Source organism: Arachis duranensis, chromosome 4 (assembly GCF_000817695.3).
Source record: "Arachis duranensis cultivar V14167 chromosome 4, aradu.V14167.gnm2.J7QH, whole genome shotgun sequence".
Taxonomy (NCBI): Eukaryota; Viridiplantae; Streptophyta; class Magnoliopsida; order Fabales; family Fabaceae; genus Arachis; species Arachis duranensis.
Genome location: NC_029775.3, coordinates 1,248,009 through 1,267,417, shown reverse-complemented (window position 1 = coordinate 1,267,417; position 19,409 = coordinate 1,248,009). Strand labels below are relative to the sequence as shown.

General features: G+C 31.8%; 1 protein-coding gene across 1 annotated transcript; it reads left to right on the top strand.

Moving 5' to 3' along the window:
* Positions 1-5,036: 5,036 nt before the first annotated feature.
* LOC107482340 (serine/threonine-protein kinase TIO) lies at positions 5,037-17,945 on the top strand. The gene is made up of 21 exons (XM_016102789.3): positions 5,037-5,362; positions 5,461-5,535; positions 7,192-7,284; positions 7,459-7,533; positions 7,668-7,760; positions 8,315-8,378; positions 8,478-8,562; positions 9,214-9,286; positions 9,373-9,441; positions 9,536-9,616; positions 9,708-9,777; positions 10,131-10,283; positions 11,734-11,872; positions 12,110-12,281; positions 12,964-13,062; positions 13,832-14,359; positions 14,455-15,612; positions 15,732-15,965; positions 16,426-16,569; positions 16,757-16,837; positions 17,660-17,945. Exons 1-21 carry the CDS (start codon positions 5,273-5,275, stop codon positions 17,891-17,893), a joined length of 3,810 nt encoding a protein of 1,269 aa, XP_015958275.1. The 5' UTR covers positions 5,037-5,272; the 3' UTR covers positions 17,894-17,945.
* Positions 17,946-19,409: the final 1,464 nt, after the last annotated feature.

Sequence of the window (19,409 nt, the reverse complement as noted above, 5' to 3'; positions counted from 1 at the left end):
AAAAATATTTGTTATATTTTATATATTTTTTATGTACTCATACTACAAAATTTAATTTATATTATCGCTAATAAAAAAATAATTTAAATAACATTTTATAACATCTATAATGAGCTAGGATGCTTAATTTAGCCTTTTATTTACTAAGCATGATAAAGGAAAATTATATAGGAAATATAGTTTGGTTGGTACTTAGTGTTTGTTTGGACATTGTTAAATCGATAAAAGAATATCTTTTTCAATGATTTTTTTTGTATTTTTTAGTGTGATTAGTAAATTTTTAATAATAAAAATANTTTTTGTGAGAAGTTAGAATTTTTATTTTTTTAAAAAGTATTTTTTTTTAAATATTTTTTACATAATAAATGAATAAAAATACTTTCATTTTATTTTATTCAAACATAATTGATAGATAAATTTTTTTTTTACATGAGATATTGAAACATAAAATCACTTCTACTTTTGTAAAAGTTCTTTTAAAAAATATTATTATTTTTTTTTCAAAAAGTGACGTCCAAACGAATTCTTAATATATGTATTTTTATTGGAGAATTATTTTTATGATTATTTAAATTTGTGGAGGCTATATGTTGAAAGAAAAAATAGTGAGTATACATCTATTAGTTGTATATTAAAACAGATCCCAATATAGTTTCTTAAGAGTAAATACATTGTTAGTCTTCTAGTTTTTTATTATAATATTATGTCAGCTTAAGTGGCTAATTGATATATTTTTTTAAGCAAATTACCTTTTAATTCTTTTACTCTTATTTAAAATACTTTTTAATCCTTTTATAAAATAAAAAATTCATTACTATTCTTATATTTATTACGTAGTAAAAAGATCTATTACTCAATGTTTTCAATGTTAATATTAATTTTTTTAATAGATATAAATTGAGTTAAATTCTAATTTATTCTCATCTTTTATATTTACTCTTTCTTATATTTATAGTATAAATTAACATTCACATTACACATTTTCTTTATCTCCTCTCATATAATCTCATATCTCTTTCTCTTTTTTATTCTCTACTTTTGTTAAATATATGTACTAAGTGATTATGTGATTGTACTTACTAAAAAGAAGGTGAAAAAAAAATGATAATGACTCTACCAAATAAACTTGAATTAACATAATTACTAAATTAAAGTATCAAATAACATTTTTTTATAAGTATTGCATGACGAGCTATCTTAATGTTAGTTCTCATATATTTTCTTATAGTTAGATTGGGTGTAAGACTTATCATGCATGTAAATCACCTATCTTATACAATAATAAAGGATATCAAATAAAAATGAGTACAAGCAATATATTTCAACTTTAAAGCTATTTTAACTTTCAGCAAATGACTAACATAATAGTTCATAAAAATTTGTTTACAAGGTTCCATGGAATTCAAAATGAAGCAAGAGGACAAGTGGATCATATCATGGCATCAAATGTTTAGAAAGAAAAGAGTATTTTTTTTTATTAGTGTCTTGTGATGATGAATAAGTTTCATATTTTCTTATAGGAAGCCCTGTGAATAACTTTCAGGTGACATAAATATTTTTCATGAATAGAGTTGTATATTATGTGTTTATTTTTCAAAGTATATGAGTGGATATTTGTATGATTTTTAAGTTGTTGAATATTTTTATAAACAAAAGTGATAACTGATATGTAATTTTACACGAGTGTGTTTTGAGAAAGTCTAAGGGCCAGCAATTTTGTTAAAATTTAGCCAGCACTTAACCATCAAAAGTAAAATGAGTAATCCTTGACCACTGGATGTAATCTCCCATCGTTAAACACACTTATAATGGCTAATTGATAGTTATATATCACAATTTCTGCTGACTCCTAGCACTCCTCCTATGTTTTTGTGTTGAAGTTGTAAGAACAAAATACTATATGAAATAGTTGCATAAGATTCTTCTATAAATAAAGTTAATCTATATTTCTATGGAAAGACATGTATAATTTTTGAAAATTATATATAATCATTTCTCTTATCAATAAATTTTTATTTATTTATGATCAAATATAAATAATCTATTTATAATAGAAAAACTTACATAATAAAATATGAGAAAATACATAATTCAAAATGACATTTGTCTATATAACCTTTAATCTTAACATAATATTTTTAACTGTTATAAAGATGTGCATCTTTTTCATTTTTACAAAACATGAGCCTATTTATAAGGATATCGTAATTATGTTGACTGAAGTCCGAATAAGCATGATTAAAGACATTCTCTTCTAACTTGCAATTCAAGAGGCATGTCGAAGTTGAATTATCTTAATAGCCAACCTAACGAGACAATAATAGTTCAAATTATTCTTACTGTTGTTGGCTTTATAAGTCGAATTATCTCACCATTTTGATTTATTTTTTTATATTAAAGACCCATTTGCTTCCTATAATTGTTGAATTTGGTGGTGGTTCAGTGAAGGTCTAAGTTTGACATCTTTGTAAAGCTTGCATCTCATATCAACTCTTGAGATACAATTCCGCTTATGTTACATTTGCGGTACATAGTCGATTCCAAGTTCGGATAAAAGAGAAGGGTTGTGTTAGGTCTTCGACAACCAATATAAAAATATAATCGAACTCCCACGACATGAATCAAAGATATTATTGCGCTAAAACTAGGTCGTTGCCCGGAAACAACGCGCTGTATGACTCGAGTACGGTGTCAAATGAATAAAAGCCGCTGCATCAGTGCCCAGATGTAGATCAGCATTTATTGTCTTTCTTTAGTGTGGACAATTGAGAGCTTATTTTACAGATGTTGGAATGTGATTTATCAAGTCAATGTTTTGTGTGATTATAGATTATTTTGGCTTATTTATTCCTAAATTTGATCGTGTAATCATAGAATGAGTATTTAGAAGTGCAGTGGGAGGTAAACCTATTTCTAGGCCAGTGATAGGAGTGGTTGAGGAAAGTTGTGATGGAATTTGATTTGATGAAGTTTGTTGATCAAATTGTTCTTGTGTTTGTTGATCAAGAATAGTGAGGGACCTTGTGATTTTGATTATGAGAGAGTGTAAGTGGTATTGGTTACTGTGCAGCTGATGAAGGTTGTTGAATGATAAATTTTGTCAAATATGTATTATTTGGAACAATTTTTATAGCAGGTTTGATTGAAGAATTACAAAACATAGATTGATAAAGAAATAAATTTTCAATAAATTTTAAGAAACTTAGCAAATGCTTTTTATAGAAATTCTCTTCCTAACACTAGTGTTAAGATACTCCAGGAGTAGCTGAAAGAATTTGACTTTTTGAATCAGGGACCTGGAATTATTGCGCTGGAAGAAAAACGGTTGATTGGAGAAGCACATGACGAGTTCGGTGGCCACGTGAGCGAGTGTTTGGACGAGTGCAACGTCTGTCAAGTCAACGGGGGCCAAAAATGCTTCCAACGACGATGACCTTCTCTACTGCAGCGACGAGAATATAGCCCTTGAAGTCATAAAAATTAGTGAACTAAGGCTTTTAAAATTCACAAACACAGAGTAATAAGAAGAAGTTAGGGTTTAGAGACCAAAGAGGGTCCAAAATCAAATGTTGTCATGTTACCTAGTTGTTTGAGAGCGTGGCAATATTTTATCATTTAAACATTTTATTTGTTAAACTCAAGTTAAGAGATCAAATTGGTGGCCGAACCTAAATCTGAGAGACTACTAAGTGGCTGAAATTTTAAAGAGCAAAAAGAAGAGTTATATTTTAATTTACTTTAAAAAAATTATATGAGAATGAAGAGAAAGACAAGAGAAATTCTTTAATCTATTTAGAATTTTGATAAGAGTTCTTCTTCATTTACTAGCCAAACTTAAAAGTTTTCTTTCATGGAGATGTGGTGCTTGCTTCCATTTCTCTCTTGGTTTCTTAATGCAACGTTGGAAATGAGAAATAAAAAGTTAAGTAAGAGGTGGAGATCAAAGAAGGGTTGTTGTTTAAAATGAGGAGAGATAAGGGATCGGAGGTACTTAAGATTAATATATGATTTGACAATAATTACCAACGTTAGATATTTTTGATTATATATTTTTACTTTTTCAGAGCACATATTTAAGTTACCATTATATATGACATACGTAATATGGTTATTTCTATCATAAAGTATCTTTTAATGTATTCTAATACAATTGAGTTAATCAAAGAGGTAACATGATTATCTCTATTATAGAGTATCTTCTAAAATATTCTAATACAATTGAGTTAATTAAAAAGTGTCAGTATTAATTTTACCAGTTGAATTTAGACTTGATTATTATATTATTAAACTGACCTCATTTAATTTTTGAGGTACTTGGTTTGGCCAAATAATAAAAATTATTATTATTATATTTTTTTCTCTCGTAATTCAGAACTGACTCATTAAATAGAATCTAACCGTGTTACTCGATTTTTTTAAGTTTTCAGCGTATAAAGCTCGAAAAATTAGTTTAGTATAACACTAGGTAAAAATTCAGTTCACTGTAAAATTCGGCGAAAATGGACTTTTAATGTCTCATCTAATATTTGCATATGATTTACTATTATTTTGTAAAGCAGACAAAAGTTAAGGTGAGATGATTTTAAAACTTCCAGTATAAAAGTTAATTTCAACAAATCAAAAGCTCTTTATTTTAATAATGTCTCTTTGACAAAGAGTGTCTAATTTATTTTGCTTAGAATATGCATAAATATCTAACTAAATATTTAGTATTCGTTTTGTTCAAAGCAAGTAGATAAACTGTTTGCTAAATACAAAATTTTTTGATCATTTATAAAAAATATAATATTTATAATTATTTTTATAGCATTTTTAAATCATTCAAGATAATTACTTTTAAAAGTTTTTTTGTCACATAAATTTTTTTAGATATTAAATTATTAGTTAACTCTAAAATTAAGAAAAAATCTATTGGGGTGAAATGTGTATTTATTTATTTTTTTCAAATTTCAAATCGACTTTTCCCGCTCAGCTATTATCAACGTTTTCATATCTTTCGTACAAATTTTATTTAAAAGAGAATTCATTAAAAAATAGCCACAACCAAACGGGAAATTAAAAGGAAGTAGAAACTGCGATCTGGTGCTTAACGCCTCCGCCACCTCTCTGGTGCTTGTGCTTCTGCTCCGCCGTCGCCTCCTCTGCTTCTGCTCCACTAGCTCTGCTCTCTTCCCTAACTCTTCCCTCAACGGTCAGCAACTTTTTCAAATTTCTTCCTTTCTGTTCATCCACGCTCTGCTGAAACTCGGTTCGGCGAAATTCAAATTCAACAATGACCGTCGAGAACTACCACGTCATCGAGCTCGTCGGCGAGGGTTCCTTCGGGAAAGTCTATAAAGGGAGGCGCAAACATTCCGGTCAGGTATTCTCTCTTCCCATTTCTCTTCTTCATCTCACAGAAAAAGAAGGTTTCCCTCTTCTTTTCATCTCTAATTCTCCGGTTGGTTTCTTGGTGAATAGACTGTTGCGATGAAGTTCATAATGAAGCACGGTAAAACCGAAAATGATATTCACAACCTCAGGCAAGAAATCGAGGTAATTTGTACCCTAATTTCTACTCATGTTGAAGGTATTCAAGTTTCGGCAGTAATTTGAGGTTGGATGCAACTAGGCTTTATGGTTCTTCGTTATTTAAAATTTTTTTGATTCACTGTATAGTACGATGAATATCGAAAGTAATTGGATCAAAGAGAACTTGGAGTGATTGCGTGAACAACTTTTTTTTTTCTTTTATCCCCTTTAAAAGAAGGTAAAAACTTAGGCGCAGACGCGCAGTTAACTTCATGTGAAGTTAAATTGTTAAATGAGTTGACAGATTTGACTAAATTATCATCTAACGGTTCCAGCTATCAGCTTCACATTAAATTAACTATACCTGATTTTTCACCTTAAAATATACCCTTCTAATATTATATTCGTAAAAACAAATTTTGCTATTGTTTGAATGTAAGAATTCTTAAGAATAAAACATTTATTATTTTAACTAACTTCACATATATTCTTATTACTTTACTATTATATATATTTAATTGTTAAAAATATAGTGCCTATTAATATGCTAATTTACTATTTACTTATATATAATGCCAGAAAGAGTGAACTTATGGAGCAAGCATGTTGAATGAGAGTAGAGTAGCTATTCATTATTGTTGTTTCATCCACTCTGATAAATAAAAGATAAAATAATTTCACATATTGGGATGGCATTAATCATGTAAATGTTATGTGTTTTTCCATGAGAGAAAGTATAAAATGTTTAAATCTAATTTCTCATTTAAATATTCCAAAGATGTTATCATGTCAATGTCTCTTTCCTCTTTTTTGGTATCCAAAGACTGGCAAGCATCCTCATAAGCTCTTGTTCCTGTTTTGTCTACTGCCAGTTTTGTTTATTTTGCAATTCGGTATAACGGCACTCTTTAAAAGCTAAAAGGCCAACTAGAGCAAAACCAACTAGAGCAAAACTCAGATTTCCTCAAAGTTAAAAAGAAGTCCTGGTGGCATTATCCAAACAAGCCATAAATGTAAAATGTGATGCATGTGTTGAATGCATGAATCTGATAGCAGTTAATGTGTATGTTTGGGCGCCATTATTTTGTTAAAAAAAAGATCTTTTTTCAATGAAAAAATATCTTTTTTTATTTTTTAACGTGTTTGGCAAATTTCTAGTAGTAAAAGTAAAAATACTAGTAAAATAAAAAAAGATCTTTTTTGAGAAGCTGTAATTTACATCTTTTTTTAAAAGATCTTTTTTCTTTAAAAAAAAATGTTTTTCATGTAATAAATAAAGAAAAAAGTACTTTTATATTGTTATACCCAAACATAATTGATAGATAAAAAGACATTTTTACATGAGATATCTAAACATAAAATTACTTTTACTTTTCTATAAGATCTTTTAAAAAAAGATAACTCGAAAAAAGATCTTTTCTTAAAAGCTCACCCAAACAAACCCAATATCAGTTTCTGCTCAATGATTATGTAGACTCAGTTGAGTAATGTATATACTGTGCATCCATTTCAAACCGCTGTTCTGCATATCTGAGGTCTAGCTTAAGGCATTGGGGATACATATGGAGAAACTATTACAAAAATCCATGAACAGATTTTGTTATTGTTTGTTTCCTTGGCATAATTACTGCTGTTACTAATTACTTATAGACATATGTTTGCTGAATTTTGAGATTGCAGATCTTAAGAAAGTTGAAGCATGAAAACATTATCCAGATGCTTGATTCATTTGAAAGTCCACAAGAGTTTTGTGTTGTCACAGAATTTGCTCAAGTAATCATCTGTATTTTCTCTCATGTTTGCAGTTCAATGTTTAACTAGCGCTGGACCTGAAGTATTATATCTTTGAATGTTATCCTTTCAAAAATGATGAAGCTTGAATAATGGAACCAGCCAATATGATTGATTAGAAAATTGTCATTCTGATGATGTTTTTTTATACTACAGGGGGAGCTATTTGAGATTCTCGAGGATGATAAGTGCCTTCCTGAAGAACAAGTTCAAGCAATTGCAAAACAACTGGTATTTTCTGTATATTTATTTTCTTGATTTCTTTCTTTCTTGCATGCTTTCCTTATTTTTATTGATTTCCGGATGAGGAGTTTTGGTTCACAAGACCAATAACCGCATTACGTTTTTTTGGTTGGATTATGCAGGTAAAAGCGTTACATTATTTGCATTCCAACCGAATCATCCATCGTGATATGAAGCCGCAGAATATTCTTATTGGTGCTGGATCTGTTGTCAAGGTTGGTTTGACTGATTGTATGTTTGTTCCTGTGATGAAACACAAGTCAGAATTTAATCACGATCTTCATCTTGCCTGTTACAGCAGAATTTGTGCCGTATTAATTGGAATTTTTAATCTTTCTGATAAGTACAAAACTGCAACATACACTGTTTATAGACTGCATATATTTGGTAACCTTCAAGTAGCTACCTTCTTGTTTTAGCCATTTTCAACTTTTACATGAAGTTTAACATGTAAAACTTAAAACACCCCGAAGTTCAGGTTATTGAAAACATGTTAGATTCTGTTTTATTTAATGTCTCATAATCCTGTAAGTGGTCTAATTTTAGTCTTAGAAGTTCTCTCTCTTAAGGCAGCTGGGGTGGGGGTGGGTCGGTTGATGTGATCTAAAATGAACTTATATATGAAAATTGATAATGGTTGAAACAGAGGGAGTTGCTTAGAATTTAACCTATTTGTTATTCTGACCTTCTGATGTTATGGCTTCATTTTCTACAATTAAGTACAGTTGGCTCAAACCTAATTTGTCTTTTTCTCATGAATCTGTGATAGCTATGCGATTTTGGTTTTGCACGAGCAATGTCCACAAATACAGTTGTCTTGCGATCCATAAAAGGTTTGGTTTATGAGAGCTGATTATGTTGTTAAATAGTTGTTTGTTCTAGAAAGTGATTGCAGTAGCTACATGCTTTTTTTAACATTTTTAGTGTTACAGGAACTCCTCTATACATGGCTCCAGAGCTTGTACGGGAACAACCTTACACCCACACTGTTGATTTATGGTCTCTCGGTGTTATATTGTAAGTTAAAGATCTGGTGCAAACAATAGACTTCATATTTAATTATTCTTTACTTTGTGTAGATTTTTTGCTACATTTGAATCTGAGTATCTGACATAATATTTGATATTAGGTTAGATGTCTCTGCATGATTTAAGTTGGTCATTTTTATTTTGTAAGATATAATCACGGGAAATTAAATCCACAATCCTTAAAAGTTAAAACACAGAAAAAGGTTGCCATGCATTTGTCCATGTTATTCTTTTATCTTTTGCCATTCTTTTGCTAGCCCAGTTGATTACCTATTTGTTAGAAAATACTCATCAAAATAGCCAATGGATTCACCAAAATTTCTCATTCTAAGTAGTCAGTTCTCTTCTTGTTCGTTTGAGCAAGAGGGATCTTTTGTATTATCTCTTTTGTCCTTTCTAGTTGTCATATGTTTCTATATTTCTAATTTCTAATTTTGACGAAATTTCTAGCTTCAATCTAGCAATTCTTGTTCAGTTTTACTTTCCCTTTTTCAAAGTGTGACATTTCTCTTTGAGCTTTAAGTCTCTTTTCAGCATGTAAAAAGGTGGGTTATGATAACCTGTATTGTTGAGCAGCAATTTCCAATCCTTATCGTTCTATTCACCTTAAGCTGAAGCCAGTATTTTGTGTGTCTAACAGATATGAGTTGTATGTTGGCCAACCTCCTTTTTACACAAATTCTGTGTATGCTCTCATCAGACACATTGTCAAGGTACATTTCTCTAATACTTTAAATTTGTTATGCAATTTCTGGTATGCTGTATTAAATGTGGATTAATTGCTCATTCAATAATCCAGGATCCAGTTAAATATCCAGAGAGCATGAGTCCCAGTTTCAAAAGCTTTTTGAAGGGCCTGCTAAACAAGGTAGCTAACTTGTGAATATTCCTCATCCACTATATATATATACGTACATAAAATAACATACAAATGCTTTGATTTCTAATATTATTCCGAGCAGGCACCTGAAAGTCGTTTAACTTGGCCTGCACTTCTTGAACACCCATTTGTTAAAGAGACTTCTGATGAACTTGAAGACAGGGTACCTAATTCATCTTTATTTCAGTGGTATTTCCATAGTGGGCAAGTTGTTCCTTGTTAATTTAGTAAAATATTCACTGAACTTGTCTTAGGCATTGTGTGAGATTACCGGCTCACCTGGGGACTGTGATGCTGCAAGGAGGACCATTCAAAATTCAACAGGTCAAGCTTCTAATTAAACTGTTAGTTTATTGTGGACACTTTACTAATTAGTGCACAAGAAATGGTTTTTCAACTGAGTTCACAAATAAATTAGATTTTGGTATATAGGTGTTGGATGTTTTAATTTAAATGTCATACATCAATATTTCACTTGCTAAAACTGAAATCCACACTTAATTACAATTTACATAAGAAATCACATATTTTTTCGAGTCAAAATTATATGTTAAAATAATGTAATATAAACTGGTAGTGTGTATTACCAAAGTATCTACTACATTAGCCTTCACTTATTTTTCCCTTTATTTAATTATCTATTTATTTTGCTTCCTTATTAGCTTAATTTGTCACAGGTTGTAACTATCCCAAGTCTGGTTTGTTGGAGCATAATTCTTCTCCACATGAGAATAAAGCTCTGTTAAAGAGCCCTAAACCAGAGAAGGAGAATTCATTAGTTCCTGATGAGTCCCCTGGAATCTCAAATCAATCTGCTATAACAGAGTCAGGTAATTTTTTGATTTCATACACTGTTTATTCTATGAAACTATTTCTTTGCCTCTTGTGACTACCATTATTTTGTAATCTTTCACAAACTCAGGTTTAATTTTACTTTGAAATTCCTTTTGGTTGAGATTCGCTCATTGTTAACGGACGATCAGATGATAACTTATGATCATATGTGGAAAAGACCTGGGCAAAGAAGATAAATTAATGGGAGAGTAGCCTAAAAGTTAAAGTTTAGGAAGATGTAGGAACTCTAAAGATATAATCAGATCATTTGTTTGTGAACACAAATAAAAAGGTTTAATTACTCTTCAACACCAAAAAATGTGTTAAAGTTCTACTTCTATACACTATAACAAAAACATCGCAATATATATTGAATATTTTGAATGCACTTGATCTATTGCTATAGTGTAAGAGTTTGGTACCACAAATATTATGTTTAGGCAATAACAGCAGAATAATAAGAGTATAAGAAAGGAAATATAGAATTATGGAAGAGAGAGAGTAGAAGGAAGAATAGAAGAGAGAGTAGATAAATTCTAGTAGAAAGTTATTATTAGAAAACCAAAACAGTTAAGCTTTCAATACATTTATTATTCACGTTCTTTTGAATTTATCCAGTATGAGTAACTTAAAATTTTAATATTTGATACTCGAGGCCTATTTGGAAATAACAAATAGCACAACCACTACAGATAACAGCTTTTCAGATAAAAAAACTTAAGTATAAGCTTCTACCTTTTTGATAAAACACAGCTTCAGCGTACAAGAGTACCCTAACAGGAATTTATTTTTATTACATCCTTTTATTTTTATTTTTATTCTTTTTAAAAATTTGAGGCATACAGCTTTTCTCCATCTATTATGCATTTTGTTCATATAATGGTGGTTTCGTATGCCCCCATATCATGTCAGGAGGGGTAACATGTATGCATTATTGTAATGGAGCTGGTTGAATGCCACATATGCTGGAATGTGAAATGGACTTTGCCAGACTTTGAGAGGAGATCATCCTGGCATATTACCTTAAGGCCTAGGTGGTTAATTAGACTGAGAACTTATAGATACATATATCTGTTGCCATTACTGATTCTATCCTGATTGGAAAAGCCTTCTTTCTACAAGTTCTTGACTGTGATCATGTGCAACTTATTGCAAATATAGATGACTCATTAATGAGAGAATAACTTGTGAATAAATACCAGTCAGCTGCCCTAGTGGTAGATCATCCTTGTTGCATCTTTTTTCCGACTCTAGGCAACCATATACCCGCTTTATGCTTTTAAGAATTTTCTTACTCTTTATGCGGACATCTTTAGACAATGAATTCAAATTACAGTTTGTTCTTTTTTTTGGGGAAATGGATTGTCCACTATGAATGTAGAAATTGATATTTTTGATTTTGTGTTGACACCTCTAATCTGTGATTGAGAATATGTACTTTTGTAGGTTGCCAAAGATTGGATCAACTTGAAAATAACTCTCGAACAGTCAAAGGTGCAAAAATAATTGGTCAAGATAGTGAAGCTTTGGGGCATATTCTTCTACCACTTAAAAAGTGGTCAAATGGATCTCAAAATATTTGCAGGTAAATACACATTGCATGTTTACAGCTACTATGCATTTCATGAATCATCATGAGTCTTATTAAATACTGATTTGGCTTTAATGTCTGGAATAATTTGTTAAACTGAAATGTGGATCCATATCTATGAAATGTCATGGTATATAGAAATGTGATGGATATACTCTCGTCCTATCTCTTGGTTTTCAACTTTTGCATACATATTCATCTTGAAATCTAACTTATTGTTTTGAATTATAGTGATCAAGTACTCATTGAGGCAAACCAATCACTAAGGATTGTTTCAAATCTTGTTGCGGCTGGTGTGCTAAGTCTTAATGGGAAAATGGATGAACTTATAACTGAAATTCTTCTATTCATTGGGTCTGTTCTAAGCGTGAAATCCTCTGAACTCATAGACTTGATAGCAAAGGTATGCATTGAAGCACTTTATCTATCCATTTCTTTCACAATTATGACTGTTTCCTTTATATCTTACAAACTATTTAAAAAACTCCTTGGATCACCACAAATGGTTGTTTGACATGGTTGTTCGAGTCAACTCATGAGCCAACAAAATGAGCTTACTCAAGGTCAGGCTCGGCTCATTTAATATATAAGCTCAAATCCAGACTCAAGATTGGCTCACAAGCTCATGAGTTCAGCTTATTGAGCTGTTAATGAGTCGAGCTCGAGCAAGTTCACGAGTAGGATCGACTCACTTCTAGCCCTATATGTGAGTGATTTTCATTTGGAACAATTAGTTATTACTTATTGGGCCAACTTAGTTGGACTTAGTTACAAAAAGGTTTGTTCATGTAGCTATATGTATATATATATTTGTATTCTAGTTAAAGTAAGGGAATATCTGTTTCCTACTCTATTTAGTACAGAAGTATCATGGGCACTTACCAAGAATATTAGTTGCCGTCCACAATGTTCCCATTTATTTGGTGTTAGAATTTTTGTTTGTTACATGTTTGAAGCTTTGTAAGTACATTAAACATGAAGTTCCTTTATTATTAATTCACCGTTTTTGGTGCATGGTTTGATGTTAATCTGTTTTCTTCACTTAGGAGTTGCTAGTTAAACTACAAATGTCTTACATTTTGCAGGGTTTCTCCATCACAAAAGTTTTGCTAGAAAACTATGGGGCTTGCACTTCAAGTTCTTACTTCAGGCACTGGGTTGCAATTGTTGAAATTTATTCTCAGGTAGTCTGGTTGTACCAGTTCTATGTAGTAAATTCACATTAGATTTTAATCTTCTTTCCGAAGTTTAAATTGTGGGCTTCAGGTCAGGGAGAACTAAGATATCCTTAATTAATGAATAACGTGAAGCTGATATTGATTTGATGTACTGTTCCGTGACTGAATAGACAAAAATATTAGCCCTCATTTTATGTTGATTTGAAACTCCTAATCCTCATTACATGATTCAATCCAAAAGAAGAAAAAAGGGTAAACACTTTAATGGCAATTTGCAATCTATGCTATAATATAATATCTTTGCCTTGAGTGACACTCTCAATTCATTTTGTTTTATGATCAATGTTTCTGGTTTTCTTTTAAATCACTATATGGGATGCTGAGGAGTGTGTATTACTTTGCATCATTTGCTTTTTCCTTTATTTTCTCTCATTTTTTGATCAGTTTTGGATTAGAAGGATTCCTTGTATTTGCCACCTGTAATTTTATGTACCTAAACAATTCGTAAAATTAAAGAAGGCAACAAATAGAATTAGATATATGGAAACTTATACAGTGCAGTAGGATACTGTGGGATATTTATATGGTATTCTAATACACAGCTAACCACTTAACCTCACCTAACTGGAGTATTTTATGTACGTTTCCTCATTCAATGCTAATGACCTAAATTGGAATAAAAGAAGAAAAATGGAATTAAGATAGATGGAAATATCCTGTAATGGTCTGTTCTTTCTCTTCTTACTATAATCTCAGTGATTAATATATTTTGCAGATTGTAACTTCAAGCAGTGAAGCATCTGGAAGGGTACTGTCTGAGTCTAGTGCCTGCATTACAGTCATGCTATCTAGAGTTGTTAAGGTGCTTAGATCATCTCAAATTTTGGATCCAGATACACATAATGAAACTGTTGGTAGAGTTTTAGAACATGCTAAAACATCTGGTCTAGTAGACAATTTGTGTCTGTGCTTAGCCACTTCAGGTTCGAGTCTCATCTCAGGCTCTTCGAATATGCTACGGGCTGCTACTGAAGCATGCAGGGCTGTCTGGTCTTTTATTAATGCACTGGATATATACTTTATGAAAAAGAGTTCCCCTTTGTTTCCCATAAACGCTTTGTGGAATCATTCGTTGAATAGGAAGCAAATTATGGATCATGGGCAAAGTCCCTTGGCTGTTACAGATACAGCCCAAATTGTTGATGCAGTAACGAGAGCATACTTGAGATCTAAAGCTGTACAAGTTGCTGTTTACTATTGTTTTCACCAGCGTATTGAGTCTGCCATGAATTGTAGTCTCCAGGTACTTTGTTCATGTTCTAATAGAACTTATTTGCAAATGGCAATTGTAGATAATAGGTCAACAGTAATTGATTTTTGTATTGCTTTTTTTCTCAGCTTTTGTCAAGGTGCTGCATACACAGCGGCACTGTTGCAGCTCTCCTTTGTGGTCTACCTACTACCCTTCCGGTGACTACTCTTGTTAGTGGTGGTGGTGATGGTACTATTATTTCAGAGATATTTTCTGTTTTGTCGTTATGTATTAACTCTGCTAACAAAGATGCACAGAGTGGGGAACCGAATAATGTTCAGTGTAAATTATCATATCCCTCTGCTTTGGTTCGTCATTCATGTCTCACTCTTGCAATAATTGCACAATGCTTGAAGTCAACTGGACGAAATTCAGCAATTTTTATGCTGACTACCTCACATAAGAAGCAGTTTGCTAGACTATCATGTCTAGCCCATCATATGTCTTCAGACGACAAGACAAAAGCTTCTCAAACTGCATCAGCATTTTTGGCTCTGGCGTCCATTTTATTTCTTGAATCTGGGGCTTCAGTTGAGTCTCAAATAGCTGACATTGCTATGCCTTTAATCCCTCGAACTTTTGCTCTGTGTGACCATCTTAAAATTTCATCTTGCAAAAAGAATGACAATGAATTGGATCCTGACTACCTAAGTGGGAAGCTTTCATATTGGCAAGGGGTAAGAGATGGATTTGTTGGTCTATTAGATTCCAGACTGAAATGGGGAGGACCATTAGCTGTTCAGCAGTTTTGTGCAAGTGGTATCCCTCTTCTTCTTATTGGCTTATTAGGCATTGATGTTTTAAACGAGGCACATGGAAATGAGTGCCTGAATGATAGAGTTGGATTATCTCCAGTTGGGGTTGTATGGACTATTTCTTCGATCTCTCACTGTCTTTCAGGCAGTGCTTTGACTTTTCGCCATATTTTAATTAGAATTGAACACATTAAGCTCATCACCAGCTTGATATGTGATGTTCATATTAAGTTAGTAAAAGGTTGGATTGGACCTGGTGGAGGACGAGCAGGAGTAAGAGAACTAATAAATGCAGTAGTAGATCTCTTAGCATTTCCTTTTGTTGTGCTGCAAAATGCCCCTGGCCTGCCATCATCAGCCACTGCTTCTGTGAACAGTGGGTTTCTACTCAACATTGGTTCACCTGGTCAGAGAGTCTGCTTGGAGGACAAGGATATGGTTAAGGCCATACAAGAAGACATGAACAAATACATTAAGATCCTTGTGGAGGTAAATTTATCTTAATACTTTAACTCATAAGCTGAATTTCTTTTAGTGACTGTTTGAAGTAATAGATATTCATTTCTAGTCAAATGCTTGGAAAATATTAACTGCTTTTAAATTTTCAGGTGGGTGTGCCTGTTATTATCCTTCGATGCCTAGATCATATGGAGTTGGCTGACTTGGGCAGACCTGTTGCCTTCCTTGCCAAAATGGTATTCCACCGGCCTTTAGCAATTCAACTTGTGAGTAAAGGACTTTTGGAACCAAACAGGATGAGAAGGTTATTTGATTGTTCCGGCCCAAAAGAAGTTACACTGGACACACTAATGATAGTTTCTGATCTTGCTCGCATGGACAAGGTTAGTTTTTGTTCCTCATAAGTTCTTTTATCAACTACAAAATGCTGGTCCCTTGTTGCCTTGTTTTTATTTGGTTTATTGTATGGCAAAGTAAATGTAGTTAAGTACAGAAAAAGTGAAAGATATAGATATATGATTGCATGCTGTTGAATTTGTAAGTAAACTATGAGAAGTTTTATTTTTGTTGCCTCTAATTTGTCGTTCTCAATTGTAATCTCAAAGGATATATTTCTTAAGTATTTTTTTGTTATCGAAAATTTGGTTTAGTGTCAGAGCCTACTTACTTGGGTTTCGTTATCCTTTTGAAGAAAGACTTTTTGTTCTCCCTATTCAATGTCTCAGGTTATGCTTTTTGTTTTTTATGTGTATAGTCTATTCATCTCTCTTTGCTTAATTGCTTTAGGATGTCCCTTGTTGATACTTCACAAATTTATTATTACTTTCTCTTTGTGGTGTCCAGAGATTCTATGAGTGTATCCAAGGTGCTTCTATTTTGGAGTTCTTAAAAGATTTTCTTTCACATGAAGATCCCAATTTCCGTGCCAAAGCTTGTTGTGCTCTTGGAAATATGTGTCGTCATAGCGCCTATTTTTACAGTTCATTTGTAAGTATCATGAATAATAAGTAATATAGTATTGGTTTTTCTGTAGTCATAATGGACACAAAAGAAAAACTTGTTTTCTATCCAAACAGAGAAAGTAATATTATTCTGTTTGATCAACACAAATTTCTGAATTTGTTATCATAAGAATAGTACTTTTCCAGATAATATATTGAATTGGAATTTCTAGGCAAGGCACCAAATTGTTGGCCTCCTGATCGATAGGTGCTCTGATCCTGACAAAAGGACACGAAAGTTTGCTTGCTTTGCAGTAAGTTTTTATCAATATCTCCAGCAGTTATAATGCTCATGTTTTACGCATTTATTTTATTTGAGGTGAAGTATTTTGACTTTACAATAATCTTGTGCTACATAAATTAAATTTACAATATAAGTAGACGTAGATCTGCGGTTTGTGCCAACCAATCGTAGATTGTGTTAAGCTGATTGTAGATCGTGGTAATAATGTAAAGTCTATTTTAGTTAAGCCATTTGTAGAATGTGGATTATGTTAATGTTAATAGATGATTATTTTTGTTAAAGTTACATAATATCTTAAAACCTATTTTAAACATTTAAGATTTAATTATTTTAAAACAAAATATGTTAAATTACAAACACAATTAAGATATTATGTTAATAAAATTAAAGAATATAATAAATTTGCACAAATTTATCAAAACTTTGGAATCTAATATGACTTCAAGCAATAGCCAATATGAATTTGTTAATAATTATCACTTATGAAAGATAATACTTTTCTAAACTAAGAGTTTGAACATTTATAAAAGATAATACTTTTATATCTTCCTCCCATTCGAGGCGTTAATGGTTGATACTCCTAAGAAATCAATGATTTTTTGCCATAAAAGAGTATATTTTTTGTTTGAATTTATCTTTACCTATTTCCATTTCAGATATTTAATAGTTCCTGTCAATAAAATCAATTTGAAACAGTTGTTCGTGGCATAAAATTATACTTGTTTTTAGAGCAGATTTCAAATCTTTCCATGTTTCTTACCAAAATTTGGTGCACCCTTTTTTTTTCTTTTTTAACATTCCTTTTGATTTGCTTTCTGCAACCTGAAAACAGATTGGAAATGCGGCTTACCACGATGATACATTGTATGAAGAGCTGAGAAGATCTATTCCTCAGTTGGCTAATGTACTGCAGATGGCAGAGGACGATAAGACTAAGGTAAATGCAGCAGGTGCACTCAGCAATTTGGTTCGACACTCTGACAAGCTTTGTGAAGAAATAGTGTCCAAAGGAGCGATTCAGGTGAAGTGCTTGCTGCAGTTTATTACTGTTTCTAAATTTTTGTGATATGAATTAAGGAGCGATTCATCTTTGGCTTAATTCATAAACCTGGAAATGCACCACAGAAAATAAAGTAGTTTTCTCTTTTTGGGTCTTGAGAAATAAACTATGTGTATATTTTTTGTAAAAAATGGTATAAAAAACTCGAAAAAGATGCATTTGCAAATTCCAATTTTTAACTCCATTTCTGGCATCTAGAATTGAGCATGGAATTCTGAATTTCAATTCCTATCCCATGCGCCATTTCTTTCAAACAAAAGTATTAAGAAATGAGCTTTATTGATCTGCATTCAAGTGCTATTATTATGTCTACTATTTTCATTAAAATGATTAGCATCTTGATGCATTTATCATTCATAATTTTATGTGTAAAATGTCTCTTACGGTTTTTAATCTGGGCAGTCTATTCGAAGTCTTAAACAGTCACCGGAACCAAACATTGGCAAATATGCTAACATGATCATTGACAAAGTTGCCGAATCATGACATTCATAGTCTAGATGGCATTTGGCAATGCATTGAAGTTATTGAGTAGTTCTATCTTAAACACGTAAGGGCAACACTGAAGAGATTTTCTCGTCATATGATGGAGAGAGGTCAAAGGATGTCAATCAAGTTAGATGATGATGCTCGTACATTATTTAGTTTCAGGGATCCCCTAGATCATTGTATATAATATGATCATTTGCTGATGATTTTTACATCATGAAAAATACATCTACTTATAGATATTATATATATCCCCTTCTCTGCAAACCCAACACACACACACACTGACACACCAAAAAAACAAAAAAATGATCTACAATGTATTTTTATCCAACCTATTGTCGATTTTTTGTTTAGGTATTTGTGCACTAATCATTTAGATGGCAAAGTAGTTAAGGAAGACGGATTCATGGCTATTTCTTTATTATCTATCTATCTATGGTCATGGTGACTTTAACCATCACCACAAAAAGTTAGTTCATGGCGGGTGAGTCGAAAGTCTTATAAGGCATCTATTTTAGCAGGTGTTGGTCCCTTGATATTGGATTTTTTTAGGTATTGATCTCACGAGACTTATAACGTAGCATCCTCTCGGTAGTAGTGTTTGTTTTGAGGTATTGTGACAGAAATTGGAAGACTGAGATTCAGTATCATGTTTGATTGTTTGTTGATTTAGAGACTGGTATTAAAATTTTTGTCTCTGTCTTTAAAATTTAAGTATTTCAGTACCTCCAAAAAGTAGGGACACAGAGACTGAAATTTTTAGAGACAGAGACTGAAATTTTAATAATATTTTATACTTAAAATATTTTCATTTCAATTAATTAATTTCAATTTTATTCTTTGTGCAAATTAAATTAGAGCTTTTTTTTGTTTCAATTTCTGTCTCCTATTTTATACCAAACAAAATATTAAGATTTATTTCTGTCTCTGAACTAACAAACACAATACTGAGTCTCAATCTTTCAGTCTCTGTCTCAGTACCTCAAAACAAACGAGAGACGACATACTTGTTGGGAATGGATTCTCTCAA

What these genes read in the sequence shown, in the direction of transcription:
- LOC107482340 (XM_016102789.3), top strand. Translation starts at nt 5,273, where the DNA reads ATGACCGTCGAGAACTACCACGTCATCGAGCTCGTCGGCGAGGGTTCC. An exon ending in ACCTCAGGCAAGAAATCGAG is followed by an intron (nt 5,536 to 7,191) that starts GTAATTTGTACC and finishes TTGAGATTGCAG; the next exon opens with ATCTTAAGAAAGTTGAAGCA. An exon ending in GGATCTCAAAATATTTGCAG is followed by an intron (nt 11,873 to 12,109) that starts GTAAATACACAT and finishes TTTGAATTATAG; the next exon opens with TGATCAAGTACTCATTGAGG.